This window comes from Bos indicus x Bos taurus, chromosome 19, assembly GCF_003369695.1.
Source record: "Bos indicus x Bos taurus breed Angus x Brahman F1 hybrid chromosome 19, Bos_hybrid_MaternalHap_v2.0, whole genome shotgun sequence".
NCBI classification, from domain to species: Eukaryota; Metazoa; Chordata; class Mammalia; order Artiodactyla; family Bovidae; genus Bos; species Bos indicus x Bos taurus.
The window spans coordinates 46,499,550-46,514,161 of NC_040094.1; the positions used below are offsets into that span (position 1 = coordinate 46,499,550).

A 14,612-nucleotide genomic window follows, 5' to 3' on the forward strand; every position below is an offset into this window, starting at 1 on the left:
TGTTTTCAAGTATACGTACTCTTTATTGCATTCCTTCATTTGCATTAAACAATATAATATTTGCATTTCTTCAATATAGTTCTGGACAAAACACAAAGACATTAACCTTATTTAACAAGAGACATAAGTTAATACAATGTATGCTGCTTTCACGGGGAGCAAAGAAAGAGGCAAGATCTAAAACAGATGAGGGGATCCAGGATACTGGCCACCAGGAACCACAGAATTTTTACAATACAATCCACTTTTTTTAAGCCGCACAATAAGCTAGAGATGAAAACCCAAAAGAAAGCAGATGCAACATATAAATCTACCAAAAATATACAGAGAGCAAGATCTGGAGATAATTTATCCTCTACCACAGGGACAGATGAGAGAGCTGCACCACGGACCACCGTGGTGACACCCAAGTGCCACCTGGTGCCAGCCCTGCATTAAGTACCTTCAGGTGGTGCCTGTCCTCGAAGCTGAAGCTGCAGCAGCAGCGGGGGAGGGGCGCATGTTCTGCAAGTCTTCTCACCGAACATAACGACCTGATCACATTTCTTCCAACTCAGCTTAAACTACTGTTCTCCTTCCCTTTGGAAGAAGCGTGCAGAGGGGGAAGGAGACATCTTCAGTACATTGGAATGGATGTTGAAGGACTGAGGAGAGTGTGCTAGAAAGTGGTTTATTTTTTCCGGAAAATAGTGTTTTATTTAGATGCTAGGGAGTACAGATAATTTAAAATAAAGGAAGGATACATTCTAAGTAAGTCGTTAAGCTAAGGACAGAAGAAAAGTGGTGATACTAAAGAAGCCTTTAGTATTATGGACCCACTTAGACCTGGGCACTAATGAGTGCTGAGAGGGTTGGAAGTTACTTGAGTTGACACCTTTCTGTTTTGGGGTGTATGCTTTTACCATACACATCTCTCACAGGTTCTTAACAACGTCTACTAAGTAGTAATGACCAGCGTTCTCTCTTACCGCTGAGCACATCACTTGCATTAAAGGGATGGCACAGCCAACACGGTAATAATCTGACTTCCTATTAAGAAAGATCTCCTGATTGCAACCTAGAAACATCTCTGAAAATGATCGAGAACAGCATCTTAGAAATTCATAGCCCTAACACTTCAGGCAAAGATAACTAGCCTTCTGGGAGAAACTTGAACCAAATATCCAATGACCTATAGTGTAGTTAGCACAGGGAAGTTGTGAGAGAATCCCTTTGAACCCGGTGCCTCTAGTCACGGCTCCTAGCTTACAGGTGGAAAGTCTTCCTTCTATTAGGCCAACTGCTGTTTTGCAACATCAGTATGTTTATTGAGAGTTTTCGGGTGGTGGTGGTAGGGAGCTTAGAACGTGTAGTGTTCATAAGTACAGTATGTTTCCCACATTTAAGATTGAGCAAGAAGGAATCAGCTTACACGGAGAGTTGAGCACAGCATTCTAAAGCGAATTTACACCTTCCACAAGAGGGAGTATCTCAGTAAGCACAAGGAAGGGAGTTTCATTGCACTCGTCATGCAGTGTGAGCACGTGTCGAAGGCAGGGTTCATTTCACTGTGTTCAGTATCTCGAGGAGGTCGAGTGATGATCCCAGGCCGTCTTCACCTTGGTCACTTTGCTTGGTCACTTTGCGTTTGAAAATAGTTCATGATCATAGTCGAGGGGGCTACTGAAAAAGAAAGAACCGAAACACAATGAAAAACAGATGAAGGGTCTGCAAAAAGCCCTTCACCACAAAACCACACTAAAAGCTTCTTAGTGGTTTATCTACATTTTTCACTATGCATTTGCCATTAGAAGAGCATTTCACAAAAGAAAATGTTTACACTCCATGCATTTAAAAGCAGGTTCCAATAAATATGTACCATCGTGCTTTTTCCTGCCTTGTGACAAGGAAGTTTTGCGAAGCAGGACAGGGAGAGCAAACCAACAGTACAACCCACTTCCTTGCTGGGTCTCCTAGACCTACAACACAGCGGAGAATTCTAATAAATGGAAACAAAGTTGTCCAAGAGAGGTTGAGAATTCAAATTCACAGGCACTGTACAGCAACTCTTAGAACAGGCACACGGGTTTACAAGACCGGGGAGTCTGGCTGGAGGTCTCAAGTGTCGTATGTACTTACGCTCCTTCTTCTCTTAAGAGGGCCAAGAATTTTCTCACACGGTATTCGGGATCCATCTAAATACATCAGAAGGAATAAAGAAGACAGGTTAGTGGTACCTTCTAAAAATGATGCACTTACTTCAGGCCAAGAAAATGACTGGTTTTATACTTTCTCAGGGCTTTGGTGAGCCACGGAAATGTGTTACCTGCTCCTTAACCAGTAGTCTGCTACACAGCAAAGTGGACCGTGTCACGTAAGGGAAGTGAGGAGGGATATTGGAGCACAGAGAATCGCTATGCATGAGGTCATCCACAGGCACCTCAGCCCAGCGACCCCTTAGCTGGGGCTGGGTGAGGAGGTGGCCCTGAGAGGCACGTTGTGAGAGCAGGGCTGGCGATTCAGGGGGTGCAAATGGCATCCAATTCACAGGGCTCATCCAAGGCACGAAGGTGGGGCCAAAATGGAAGAAGCCAATTGATGCTGATTAAACAGTGAAAAAGTAGCCTATTAACTCTATGAGTGATTCTTTAGCTTTTCTTAATCTTGGTGTGCCTGGCATAGTTTTTTCTTCATAATTAATAATAACGGTTGTGCTGGAACTAAAAAAGAAAATCAGTGGGGCTGATTCCTCTGACATGCTCTCTGGATAATCCGGGTCTCCTGGGACTGAGGACAGCATTGTGAGTCTAAGAAAAGATGGGGGACTCAGTTCTCGCTCAGGTTGTAGGGTCTGGGTTGCTATTATTAATTACCCCCATTCATTTTCATTTCATATTTCTTTAAAAAATTTTCACCATATATCTTTTCTCTTTCTTCTTAATTTTATTTATTTGTTTAGGCTGCACCAGGTCTTAGGTGCAGCACGTGGGATCTAGTTTCTGGACCAGGGATCGAATCTGGGCCCCCAGCTTTGGGAGTATGGAGTCCTATCCACTGGACCACTGGGGAAGTTCCTCATATTCATATTTCTATGAATTTGCTTAATTTTGTTTTATTCTCATTGGTCTACCAGAGATGTGAAGTTGTTAAAAAAAAAAAGATCATTTAAAACAGCTTTAATTCCTGAAGATGAATTTTTATTGTAAGAAACACACCTAACTTTGAAAAAATGTTCCAGGGCAAGAGTCTATTCCCCAGGAGGGAACTCCCTGCCCTCCAGGAATAGCTTTCAAATGCTCAGCACAGCTGTGGCTAAATGTGCAATTGGATTCCCCCCTCCAACCACTTTTTTTTTTTTTTTAAAGATCTCTTCTATCCCCCCAAAAATCCAAGTTTCGAATGTATCAAAGTTAAGAGGTCAGACTACAAAGGACTAAGAAAAAGTGTGAATAGTTAACAAGAGAAACATTTTTCCTCTTTGGGAATAGAATTACATATGAATCAATTGTCAAGTTCTTTTTCAAAAAAAAGGAACTGGCTGGAGCTCTGCTGTAGTCAGTACTTGCAGGTCTTTGCCCATTAAACATATTTAATATGTGTGAGCAACGACTTACTGACTTGCCTGTAGCTATGGAATTAAAAGTCAAGGGAAAGGGAGGAAAAAAGTAATCTAGATAAATGACTTTATTCCCTCAGGTGACATCCAGTCAGAGCAGATCCTCAGCACTGTGCAAGTTTTAACAGAATTGTGTATGGTGAACAGAGAGGTAACATGACTTATATTCAGCTAAACTACATGCCTCTTCACTGAGACTTGGTCTCTCTAAGGCAGATCTAAAGAGAATTCACTCAGCTGCACGAAATCCATTTGACGTGAAGGGGTTCAAACTCAGAGGCCTATGAAGTGTCAGTCGCTGAAGATTAGGTCTGAGTGCCCCACTCTCACTTTCCACCCCACAAACAGAGGAGGCATTAACTTGATCACTGACCTGCGGGCATCAAAGGAAGAGAGGAAGGGGTAGGGATTGGGGAGAAAAACCCACATAGTTTCTTCTATGCAATTATTGAAAAAAAATTGTGCTGAAACTTAAAGAAATGAAGCATAGAGCTGACTGTCTGACAGATTTATCTCTTCCAAGGAAAGAGCCAATACAAATGTATGTGCACCTTTACCAAGAATAATCCTCAGCAAAGTGATTAGTCTGGAACTTTAACTTACTGCTCATAAGGAAAAATAGAAATAAATTGGCTTAAAAATAGTCCAGCTGAAGGTTTCTCAAAGCCACAATTTTAAAATAAATTGACCAGCAAAGATTAAAAAAGCATTCACTTTGTGATTGCAATTTGTTATTGGTCTAAGAGCCTATTTCAGCAATAAATGAAGTAAATTTCACCTCTGCCACCCACAGTTCACACTGTTGGAACAACAGGACTGAGCGTTAATGCATGATGCTCAGAATGCAGCCAGTCTGTCCACTGAGGACCCAGGAGAGATTCATTCAACAGAAACTGGCTGAGGGCCTGACAATGTGTCCAGCTCTGTTCCAGGAGCTGTGGACTTACTAGTGAGTGAGAGCCAAGATCCCTGAACTCATACAGCTTCGAAGGGACACATTTAGTATCTAACTAGTATGTCAGATAAGGACAAGAGGACACAGGATAGGCACAGGGAGGGGTGGAGTTACAAAAAGAAGAGAGGTAAGCTGCCAGTAGATGTGAGAAGGTCTCAAAGAAGCTTCATCTGTTTTTGCCCTGGCAGCAGCCTGGGGCTTAGTTTTCTATGTGATCCTGGATGCTTCAGCCTTACAGTAGTTTGCGTGAAATTTCTAGGAGCCCTGCCAGGGGAGAATATATACAGCCTCTGTCTAATCTCTACACTCAATCACCTTGTCCCTTGAAACAGTCTCCCAGGCCTCCTCTGGCATCTGTGCATCACTTCCTGACTTCTGATAGACAATGCCAGGTCCCCCACCTCCACCCCGTTGGATCACTAGCTACGACCTTGGTTAACTCACTGACAACTGGTGGGACTCTCAGGATCCTCACCTCTAAAATGAGGGGGCAGCAGAAATTGTTCTTTCAAGTCCTTTCTAACTGTAAAACCTAGTGACTCCATAAATTAAAATTTAATTTTATCATCTTTTCTTCTATTTTTGAATTTTAAGAAGTAGGAAAGAAAGTACCAATAAGTTGTTGCTTGATCTCAGAAGCAGGTTACTAACACCAACTTGACTCTGGAAATAATATAGGAGACTTTCAACTTAAAACCTTAATGAGAGGGAACGATAACACCTGTTGGGATAATATTGTGAACCTTCTGTGTCTGAACCATATGGAGAAGGAAGCATCTTACCTGTAGGGACATCTCAATCAACATTAGTAACTTCTTGATTCCTATCCAGACCTTCTTCCCTTTGACTTGCTGTGTAATTGTGGTGCGTTCTTCATCCTTGAAGTTGCCCAATAGCTACGAAAACAATAAAAGTAAGGAAAGCATTATATAAGGACATCAACAACATTAATTCCCACATTTACCCTTAAAAGAATAGTGATAAGAACTACCTGACTGGTTCAAGCTGATGGAATTATCTCATATTTTAAAATCCAACTTGACTTTTCTGAATCCATTAAGTGCAATTATGAAAATGAAAACTGGAATCTTAAACCCTATTTTCTTATGGACCTTCAGTATAATTTAGAGATATGTTTGCTGGGGGAAAAATAGCTCCAATCCATAATAAATATCAGTTAAAATTTTTAACATTCCATTCTAAGAATAATCTGTATATGTCAAAGCAGACTAAATTTAATTCTCTCACTCAACCTCGGCACAAAAACTGCTCAAACAGGTAGGCTGGAAACATTTATCATATAGCTTCTATTTTGTTGGGAGCATGCCCATCTGTACAGGTCTTGAGGATTTTAAGAAGCCTTCCTGACTCTATTGCTGCTGAACAAGTAACTAAATAATCTTTCTTAACACTTCATCAAGTCATTTGTGAACACTAATTTTAATCAAAAGTTTAATAAAGGATATATATTTTTTTAAAAATTAAAGACTATGTCATCCTCAAAAAAAGAAAACATTTCCATATTATGAACTTGTTAATAAAAAGGTTCCTTTAAGGCTTTAATTATTGCTCAAATTGATTAACTGCAAGTAAATGTACTGAATGCTAGTATGAAGAACTGAGTTTTCTATATATTGATTATTTTACTTCCTTCCCCCCGCCAAAGCTTCTGGCCCAGTAATCTACATGCATTAGTCATGCTGGGCGCAGAGTAATTCACTCCTGGCAGTTTGCGTGCTGCTTCCACTGAGGAATGAAGAATTGCTTCACTCTCACTTGTATTTCTCTTTTTCCTCCAATTCCTGAAAGTGACTGGAGGTGTATCCTGGGTCCCGTGTTCTGTGTTAACACAGAAACTAAACACCAGGTGCGATGCCTGGGGCACCCGTAGCTCCTTTCTTTGGGCAGTGCGCACTCCACTTCCTCATCCTCACCTCCAGAGCCTCCAGCAGCTGCTCCCCTGTGGCGATATTGGGCACATGGATGGTGGTGCTGAAGGCGTTAAGCATTTCCATCTCCTGAAGGACATCTTTGCGGCTCGTGGTCCCAATGATAAGAAGCTTGCGACCCTGATCATAGGAAAAAAAGGTGTTGAAACATAAAGGAAAGAACTCATTAGGAAACTAGACTCAACACCCATTTTTTTAATTGTAGAAATGCAAACGCTTAGGCAAAATAGAAGGAAAAAATTCAGAACTATCCTCTTGAAAATCTTCTTTTTGGCCACATCACATGGCATGCGGGATCTTAAGCTTCCTGTCCTGCGGTGGAAGTGGGGAATCTTAACTGCTGGACTGCTAGGGAAGTCTCTTGAAAAATCATTTAAAAATGTTATCAACAACATGATTCAGAAAAAGCGACACTTTCTTCAGCATGCGGTTCAGAAAGAAGCAACTGTTCTTTCTCCTCATCCACATCAGTAACATCCTGGGTCAGTAAATCAGGAAGATACATAAACCAAACAGAAAGATACTTTAATATATGTCTGTAATTCATCTCTACAGCCAATATATACATATTTCAACATATGTATGGTTGGGGGGAAAAAAAAAGAATGAAAGTCCTTGCCGCCCACTTAGCAAGACTTTATTAATGCTTTTTAGGAGAGGTCCTCAGGTAATAATAATTGTTTACATTTATGCAGCAGTGAAAGGCATGGTGCTATGTTTCACATAATTGTCTCATTTAATGTTTTTAAGTTCATTTTAATTTTTAGCCTCCTAATGTAACAAGGAATGTTTAAAAACTATATCAGGCTTAGGCCACCATTCCTGATTCCCACATTCCAGAAGCAACCATTTTCTATTCTTTGGGTTTTTCTTCTTGTATTTACTTCCTTATCTTTAAGTAACAATAGCACTCTGTTATTTTTAGATCTTTCTTTTCGGCTTTAAATATTATTTCCTGAATTCCTATTATGGAAGATGGAGACTTAATACTAATTTTGCAATAACCCCGCACCTCCAATATGTCCCTTTTCTCATCCTTTCAATATAATGATTTCACAGTCTCTGGTTAAATCTATACTGAGTATTTATTATGATTATATAAATATGATTTATGACTAAGCTATGTAGTATCTTTTCTTGGGCAACATTTTGTTCTTGTTAAGAGTTAATAATTGCCATTTCCCTCTTTGCTTAGTTTATCAGGTACTTATCATAAGTTCATCCCCAAACAAATACAGCCACAAATATCATGCCAATATGTCCTAACATGTTAGGGAATTTTAAAGTTTGGGGTGTATTTTTAAAAATTTATTTATTTTTGGCTGTGCTGGGTCTTCACTGCTCCATGAGGGCTTTTCTCTGGTTGCAGGGAGCAGGGGCTACTCTCTCGTTGTGGTACATGGGCTTCACACAGCAGTAGCTTCTCGTTTCAGAGCTCGGGCTCTACCGCACAAGCTCGACAGCCGTGGTGCACAGGCTCGGCTGCCCTGTGGCACGTAGGGTGTTCCCGGATCAGGGACTGAACCCGTGTCTACTGTACTGGCAGGCGGGTTCTTTACCACAGAGCCATGAGAGAAACCCCTTGGGTGTTTTTTCGAGGGCATCCCCCTCGTGGAGTCTTCTGTTCTCAGAGCTCAATCTCAATCTGAACTGACTGTTCTCTATGCTGGCTGCACAAGCTATAGCTCTAGAATCTTCCTCTCTCCTCTCTGAGATTCCCTGTCTCCTAGCCCTCCTTTCTGCCCCCCCTGTTTATTCCCTCTTTTCCACGGTACACAGACTTCAAAAGCTTCCTGAGAAAAAGTGTATAGGAGGTAAAAACTTAAGACCTGGAAATGCCTTTATTCCATCCTTAATACTGTACATTTCATACTTGATAAGTTTGTCTAGTATAGAGAATAAGGCTAGAAATAATTTTCCCCTCAGAATTATCAAGTCATTGTTCTATTGTCTTTTAATTTTCAGTGCTGCTGACTAAAAGACTGATGCCATTTTGATTTTCTGACTCATTGCTTCTAACTTTTAAAAAATATATAACTTAAAAAAATCTTTTATCTCTATGTCCTATAAGTTACAAACCTTCAGGTAAGTCACTCTTTATTTCCTGAATGTATCTTTTTTTTTTTTTTTTTTATAAAAATCACATACTGTTATATTTCATGGATACTACCTTATTTTAGAGCTCTGTCAATATTACATATTTTTAAAAATGTTTTTTTATTTTCTATGTTTTGTCTTTGTTTCCTCTGAGATGACTACTCATATTTAAGAGTTAAACTAATAACTGGAAGCTCTGAATCTGAGGGTTTCACGATAGGATGGTAAGATTTGGCTGATTACTGGGGGTCCCTCAAAGGTCAGGATGTGTACATTTTCCCCAGAGAATCTTTCAGTCTCCTTCCTGAGGGCTATACAGCCTAATTTCCAACATACTTCATGGGAATCCATGAGGGAAGGGGTCTGGGTACCTCACCACTCAACATGAAGACGTCCATTTACTCCTATTTGCAGCATGTGCCTTTTTGGATACATCTCTCATTCAGTGTTCATTATGCTCCCAAGAATTAAGTATCAGTATTATCTCCACTTTACTGTGGAAGCTATTAAGTCTTATAGATTTGACTAATTTGTTCAAGGTCTAATAATAAATGAGAGAGTGGAATGGAATGGAAACCAAATCCAGAATCCAAAACTGTATACTGACTTTTTTTCATGAAGAAAAACACACTTTAAAAATGTTTACTTGGAAAATGGAAGAAGAATGGACTTTAAACTATGTCACTAGATTTATGATACACACTCATTCCACAAATAGGCCTTTAATTCAATCATTAAACCTATTCTCAGATCTCAGAAACTCAGGGCATTAAAATAAATGAGGGAATAAAAAAATTATTATGTGAAAATTAAATATTTTAAGAAACTGAAGATCAGGTGCCCAAACAATTACCCTTTGGGTTTTGTAAATATTAAACCACTATTGCTAATAAGGCATGCTAGCTTTTCTCAGTCTTAATTGATTGGTTTTGTCCATCTACTGTGACAAGAATAGATATTGTAAGAACATAAACAATGGCCCACCAAAGAAGCAAAGTTGAGGCTTTCTGGTATAAGCAGTAATTGGCGTATCAAGTGCCTGTGCAAAGACTATGAGAGAGAAGTATACCTATGAAGTATAGAGATTAAAGGGTAATCATTGTTATTATTCAAGAAATCAACTTGCTAAAAATCAAACACATTGTCAACAGACCCTTACCAAGCTACTGGATGAATCTGGAATAGACCTTACACATACAGAGAGACAGATACAAAAGAGATCATTACAATACAATATGGAGAGGTGGAGGTAAAGGCACAGGATGTCATGGAAGAGGGAAGAAATGTGTGGCAGAGAAACACCTCCCTTTCCTCTGGAGGAGACAATATCTGAACTGTCTTAACGAATGAGTGGGCTGACTTGGAGATGAAGGGGAAGGACATTCCAAGTCTGAAGGAGCAGAAACAGATAAATCCAAAGGCAAAATAACAAAAACTGAGATGTCGGTGGGGGGTAATTAAAAACACATGAAGACACAGAAGGGCTTTCCTGGTGGCTCAGATGGTAAAGAATCTGCCTGCAGTGCAGGTGACACAGGTTCGATCCCTGGGTTGGGAAGATCCCCTGGAGAAGGGAATGGCTACCCGCTCCAGTATTCTTGCCTGGAGAATCCCACTGACAGAGGAGCCTGGTGGGCTACAGTCCATGGGGTAGCAAAGAGGTCAGATATGACAGTGACTAACACTAACTAAAGACATATAAACTTCTATTATGTAACAGTAAAGTGGTGCTTTTTACATTCAAGCTATTTTTCAACATTAAATTCTGAAAACTTGGGAACATATCTCAAAACCACATAGGCTGGTACATCTTCATTACAATTAAGATAACTGTTGGGACTTCCCTGGTGGTCCAGTGGCTAACACTCCATATTCCCAATGCAGAGCGCTCAGGTCTGATCCCTGGTCGGGGAACCAGATCCCACATGCTGCAACTAAGACCTGGCGCAGCCAAATAAATATTTTTTAAAAAGAACAAAATTAAAAAAAAAAAAAAAAAGATAACTGTTACTTTGCTTTTTTTTCTTTAGGTTTCCAATGTTCTTAAGTCCATAATTAAAGCTCCCTCATTTTGCTCCTTTCTTACAAAGGACAACACTGGCCCTCAAAGAACGGCTTGCTAACCATTCTAAAAGCTGGAATGGCCATTTTCCTAGTGAAACTCTGTCTTACATTACCAGTGACTATGCACTTCAGAGTGTTGAAAGACTGGGAAATGTGGAGCAACTTATAATGGAGACGCTAATTTATGTTTTGCTTTTCTTCTTGTTTAACAAGACTGCAAACACTGCAGAGAGGTCATGACCCAGGCAAGTTCGGGCCTTGACTTGTAAGCATCATCTTCAAGAAAACACCGAAAAACATTACCAAATAATTAAATTGTGCTGGGTCATTTTGTATATTAATTAGTGGTAGTACTCATGAGGCAGCTTTATCATGAAAAACCAGCTCTGAATATATTTAATATCCTAAATCACACTGGAGAACATTCTGGAGAAAAAGTTGCCAGCAGCATGAGGTGGGAAAGCTGGCTTTAAAAACAGAAGTAGAGCTCAACCCAGAAAGAGAAATCCAACTTGTTCATGTGTGGCTACCAGTCTGAATCTACAGTGCCAAAACATGCCCCTTGATGGGAAAAAAAGAGGCAGAGAGATAACTTACTTGGGAAAAAACTGTTCCCAGAATACTCTTTCCTGAGATTTTCCAGTTCTGATGCAATAAAGAAAAGGCCTAAATAAAATGACTATCTGCCAATCGGATTATGATAAACATTGTTCCAAGGTTAAATAAGTATTAGTTAACTAATTCTTACTACTATAAGAAGCAACTCAGGTGAAAACATTACCATGAAAAAGGCAGGGCTCAGTCAGGTGTTGATCCTTCAAAAAAACACTTCTTTACACGATGAAGAATGAGCCAAGTACTAAGCAGTATCTAAGCCTTTTGCCACACAAAGGACTAACCAGATAATCCACACCCTTTCACAGGTCCTGCCCACTGATTGGCCCCAATAAACTGATCTGTAACAAAAGTTCATGTGGAAGAAAGCTCTTTTTTTTTTTCTCCCTTAAATAAAAATGCCACCAATATAATACTTCAGTGAAATGGAAGGGCTGATTTTAACCTGCTAACAAAAGTGAAGTCAGTTATGCAGTAAAGAAAGGCCAATTCTTTCCCTATCATTCAGTGCTGAGCAAGGGCAATACACCCTGGGTAAGAAGAATGAACTGGGAACAATTGGAAACCCTGAAATGGATTAAGAAGTGTGTGTGTCGGGGGCCTTAAACTTTATTTTCTCGTTGTTAGAATTTGAAGCTTTTGTAAATAAAAGTGAAGTTTCTCTGAATTTGGAATTTATAAGCCCGGGAAGTAAAAGATAAAATAGATTAGCTAATCAGATCATGAGCACGAATTGACTCTGTTCAAGTATGTATGGCATTATGAGATTTGGTTTGTGCCTCCAAAGTGAGTACGATCCAGCTGGGGAGAATGAGTAAATATTCAGAGACCAAGGAACACACCAGCAAACACGAATGAGTAATGGATGTGGGGATACAGCACAGGGGCACAGCTTCACTGGCAGAGGGTCTGCCGGGAAGATTCCTGAAGTATCACAGAGACGCTGGTGAAGAGGAGGCCCTGGAGGAGATGGAATGAGTCTCCTAATTCCCCCGTGGGTGGTGGAGGCAGCTGAACTAGAGCACCAAGAGGGCTGAAAACAGAGTCTTCTTAGAGCGGAGGGGAGTAGGTAGCCTAAAAAAAAAGGAAGACTCTGAATGCTAAACCAAGGAAGGAAGTTTAGTATAAAAAGCAACAAGAAGCTAAAGAAGGTGCTGGAGGAGGAAGAACTGTGATGGAGAGAAAGAGGATCCTAGCAGTTTCATGCCGGGCGGTCCAGTGGCCTGTGAGGAGGCTGCTATGAGAGAGGCATCTCTGAAATAAGGTCTTGGAGCATGTGCGCCCAGGGAGGATCTGCACCTTTTCATTAGTGACGCACACACATGCCTCCCTTTGAAATGCAAGCCCGGGGTGGGCAGAAAGCAAGGAAGGAGAGGCAAGTTCCCTGATAGGTAGGGGCTTGGTGCCATGGAACAAGTACAGGCTCCGTCCTTCATAGCTGGGTGATGTGGGTTAGATTACTGAACTTCTCAGCATCTGTCTCCTCCTCAACCATAAAAATGGGATTAAAAATCCTATTTCTACCTCTCAGAGTACAGCAGGAGGTAAAGGATACTTGGGGAAGGGGGACCTGTGCCATCACTGTCAGGGGAGGCAGGAAGGGAAGGAAGTGAGATGGTCTGCCTGGGATTGGGATGTCAGGAATCTGTGACCTCAGGTCAGGTGGACAAGCACTGGGCACCTGAGAATTCCTCTAACAAGGCAGGCAGGGCACTGGCCACAAAAGATTCCAAGAGAGAGCACTCTCCCAGAGGGCCAAGATGCACTCTGTTCAGGGGAGATGAGTGCGCCAATCTTCAGCTTAACTAGGGTGACAGCGAGGCCCAGACGAGGCCTGAAGCTAAAGATCAAATACCCCTCAGAAGTAGCTGTGGCAGCGGGCAAGACTCAGGCACCTTGACAAGAGGCAGTGACTCGGAGGAGAAATCAGCTCAGGGCAGAGCTTGCGAAGCTTTCCCGGTAAGAGGTGTTTCAGTTCACCCCATATACTAGTTTCCTTCTTGAAATGCGAGTAACAACTCATATTTTAATTTAGTTCAATGCAGATTAAAAGAAAAAAATTCTACCTACCATAGAGCTTGTACAACTTTACCACTACTTTTATTTGCAAGCCTGAATCTTGTTTCTAGCCTGTCGACTCCCTGGGGGCAGGGCCATGCTTGATTCATCTCCGTCCTTGTGGTTCTGAGCACAGCATGCCTGGCGCACGGAAGACACTCCCATGTTCCCTCTGCCTAGAATGCTCTTCCCTGATACAGCCACGTGGTTCCCTGCCTCAGAGTCAGAGCTCTGCTTGAGTGTCACCTTTCCCATAAGGCCCACCTTTCCCATAAGACCCTTTTTCATCTCCCCTTATCAGGCTCTATCTGCCTCCCCCAACAGTAGGGATCACCTCTTAACATACTATATACTTAACGCATTTATTCTACTTATTGCTGGTCCTCCCTTGTGGGGACAGGACTTGTGTCTGTCTGGTTTTACTGATGGGTCCATGGTGACCTGTTAAATACATTTGTGTTGAATGAATGAATGGTGATCTCAGTGTAGGTGTCAAGGGCCACAGACCACTCCCCTACTTCTTCGTTACATTTTCTCTTCTGGTCCTGGAATAACACACACTATATGGTATGTTCAACAGGAAAATAAGTATCTACAGTTACAGTGTCTCTATCGCTGAGTCCCAAGTGTTGAATACTAAGTCAACAAGTTTTAAAGAAAAGAATCTAGAATGAATGGCATGTATGCTTCATTTACAATATAAGTAGACGCAAAGGATGTCAGACCACTTTCTTTTAGCTAATCAACTGATTATCAAAAGTTAAGTTGTAACTATTCATAATACAGACTACTCTCACAGAGAAAAGATTCATTAGAAGCCATTACTTTAAGCTGGCAAGGTAAGTATTGTTACGCATCTCCTATTGGTTTCCCCAAATCCAGGGAAAAATCTGACTACTATTAAAAACGACCAAGAGTCTGGACAGTGAAATGAGAGGAATGCAGCCTCTTTGCGTATCCTGCATGTATTTGATCCAGAGGAAAATCTGACTACTATTAAAAACAACCAAGAGTCTGGACAGTGAAATGAGAGGAATGGAGCCTCTTTGCATATCCTGCATGTATTTGATTTCTCGATGCTCAAACGTCTGTAACTTCTTTTTTTGGTAGTTAAATGTTTCAGTTGAATACCAAAGGAAGGATGTTTCAAATAAATCAAGCTACAACGAGGCAGACAACTACACTTAAACTCTCCATTAGATTTTTACCCTGAAGCAAATTCTTAGTCTGCTGGCTTTGTAACCATCCTCCTGGTGCTGCCAGTAGGAAAGAAGACAAC

General features: G+C 40.9%; 1 protein-coding gene across 2 annotated transcripts in view; it reads right to left on the minus strand.

Moving 5' to 3' along the window:
* Positions 1 to 14,612, minus strand: part of NSF (N-ethylmaleimide sensitive factor, vesicle fusing ATPase) — a 148,199-nt gene continuing 133,587 nt past the window's right edge. The window contains exons 18-22 of one of the 2 annotated variants that reach the window (XM_027517364.1): positions 6,485 to 6,619; positions 5,333 to 5,446; positions 2,119 to 2,174; positions 1,859 to 1,958; positions 1 to 1,662 (exon numbers count right to left, since the gene is read on the minus strand). In XM_027517364.1, the coding sequence (XP_027373165.1) occupies positions 1,660 to 1,662; positions 1,859 to 1,958; positions 2,119 to 2,174; positions 5,333 to 5,446; positions 6,485 to 6,619 (408 nt within the window). In that variant the 3' untranslated portion in view covers positions 1 to 1,659. The remainder of the gene's footprint in view (positions 1,663 to 1,858; positions 1,959 to 2,118; positions 2,175 to 5,332; positions 5,447 to 6,484; positions 6,620 to 14,612) is intronic. The other variant, XM_027517365.1, reaches the window with a different exon arrangement.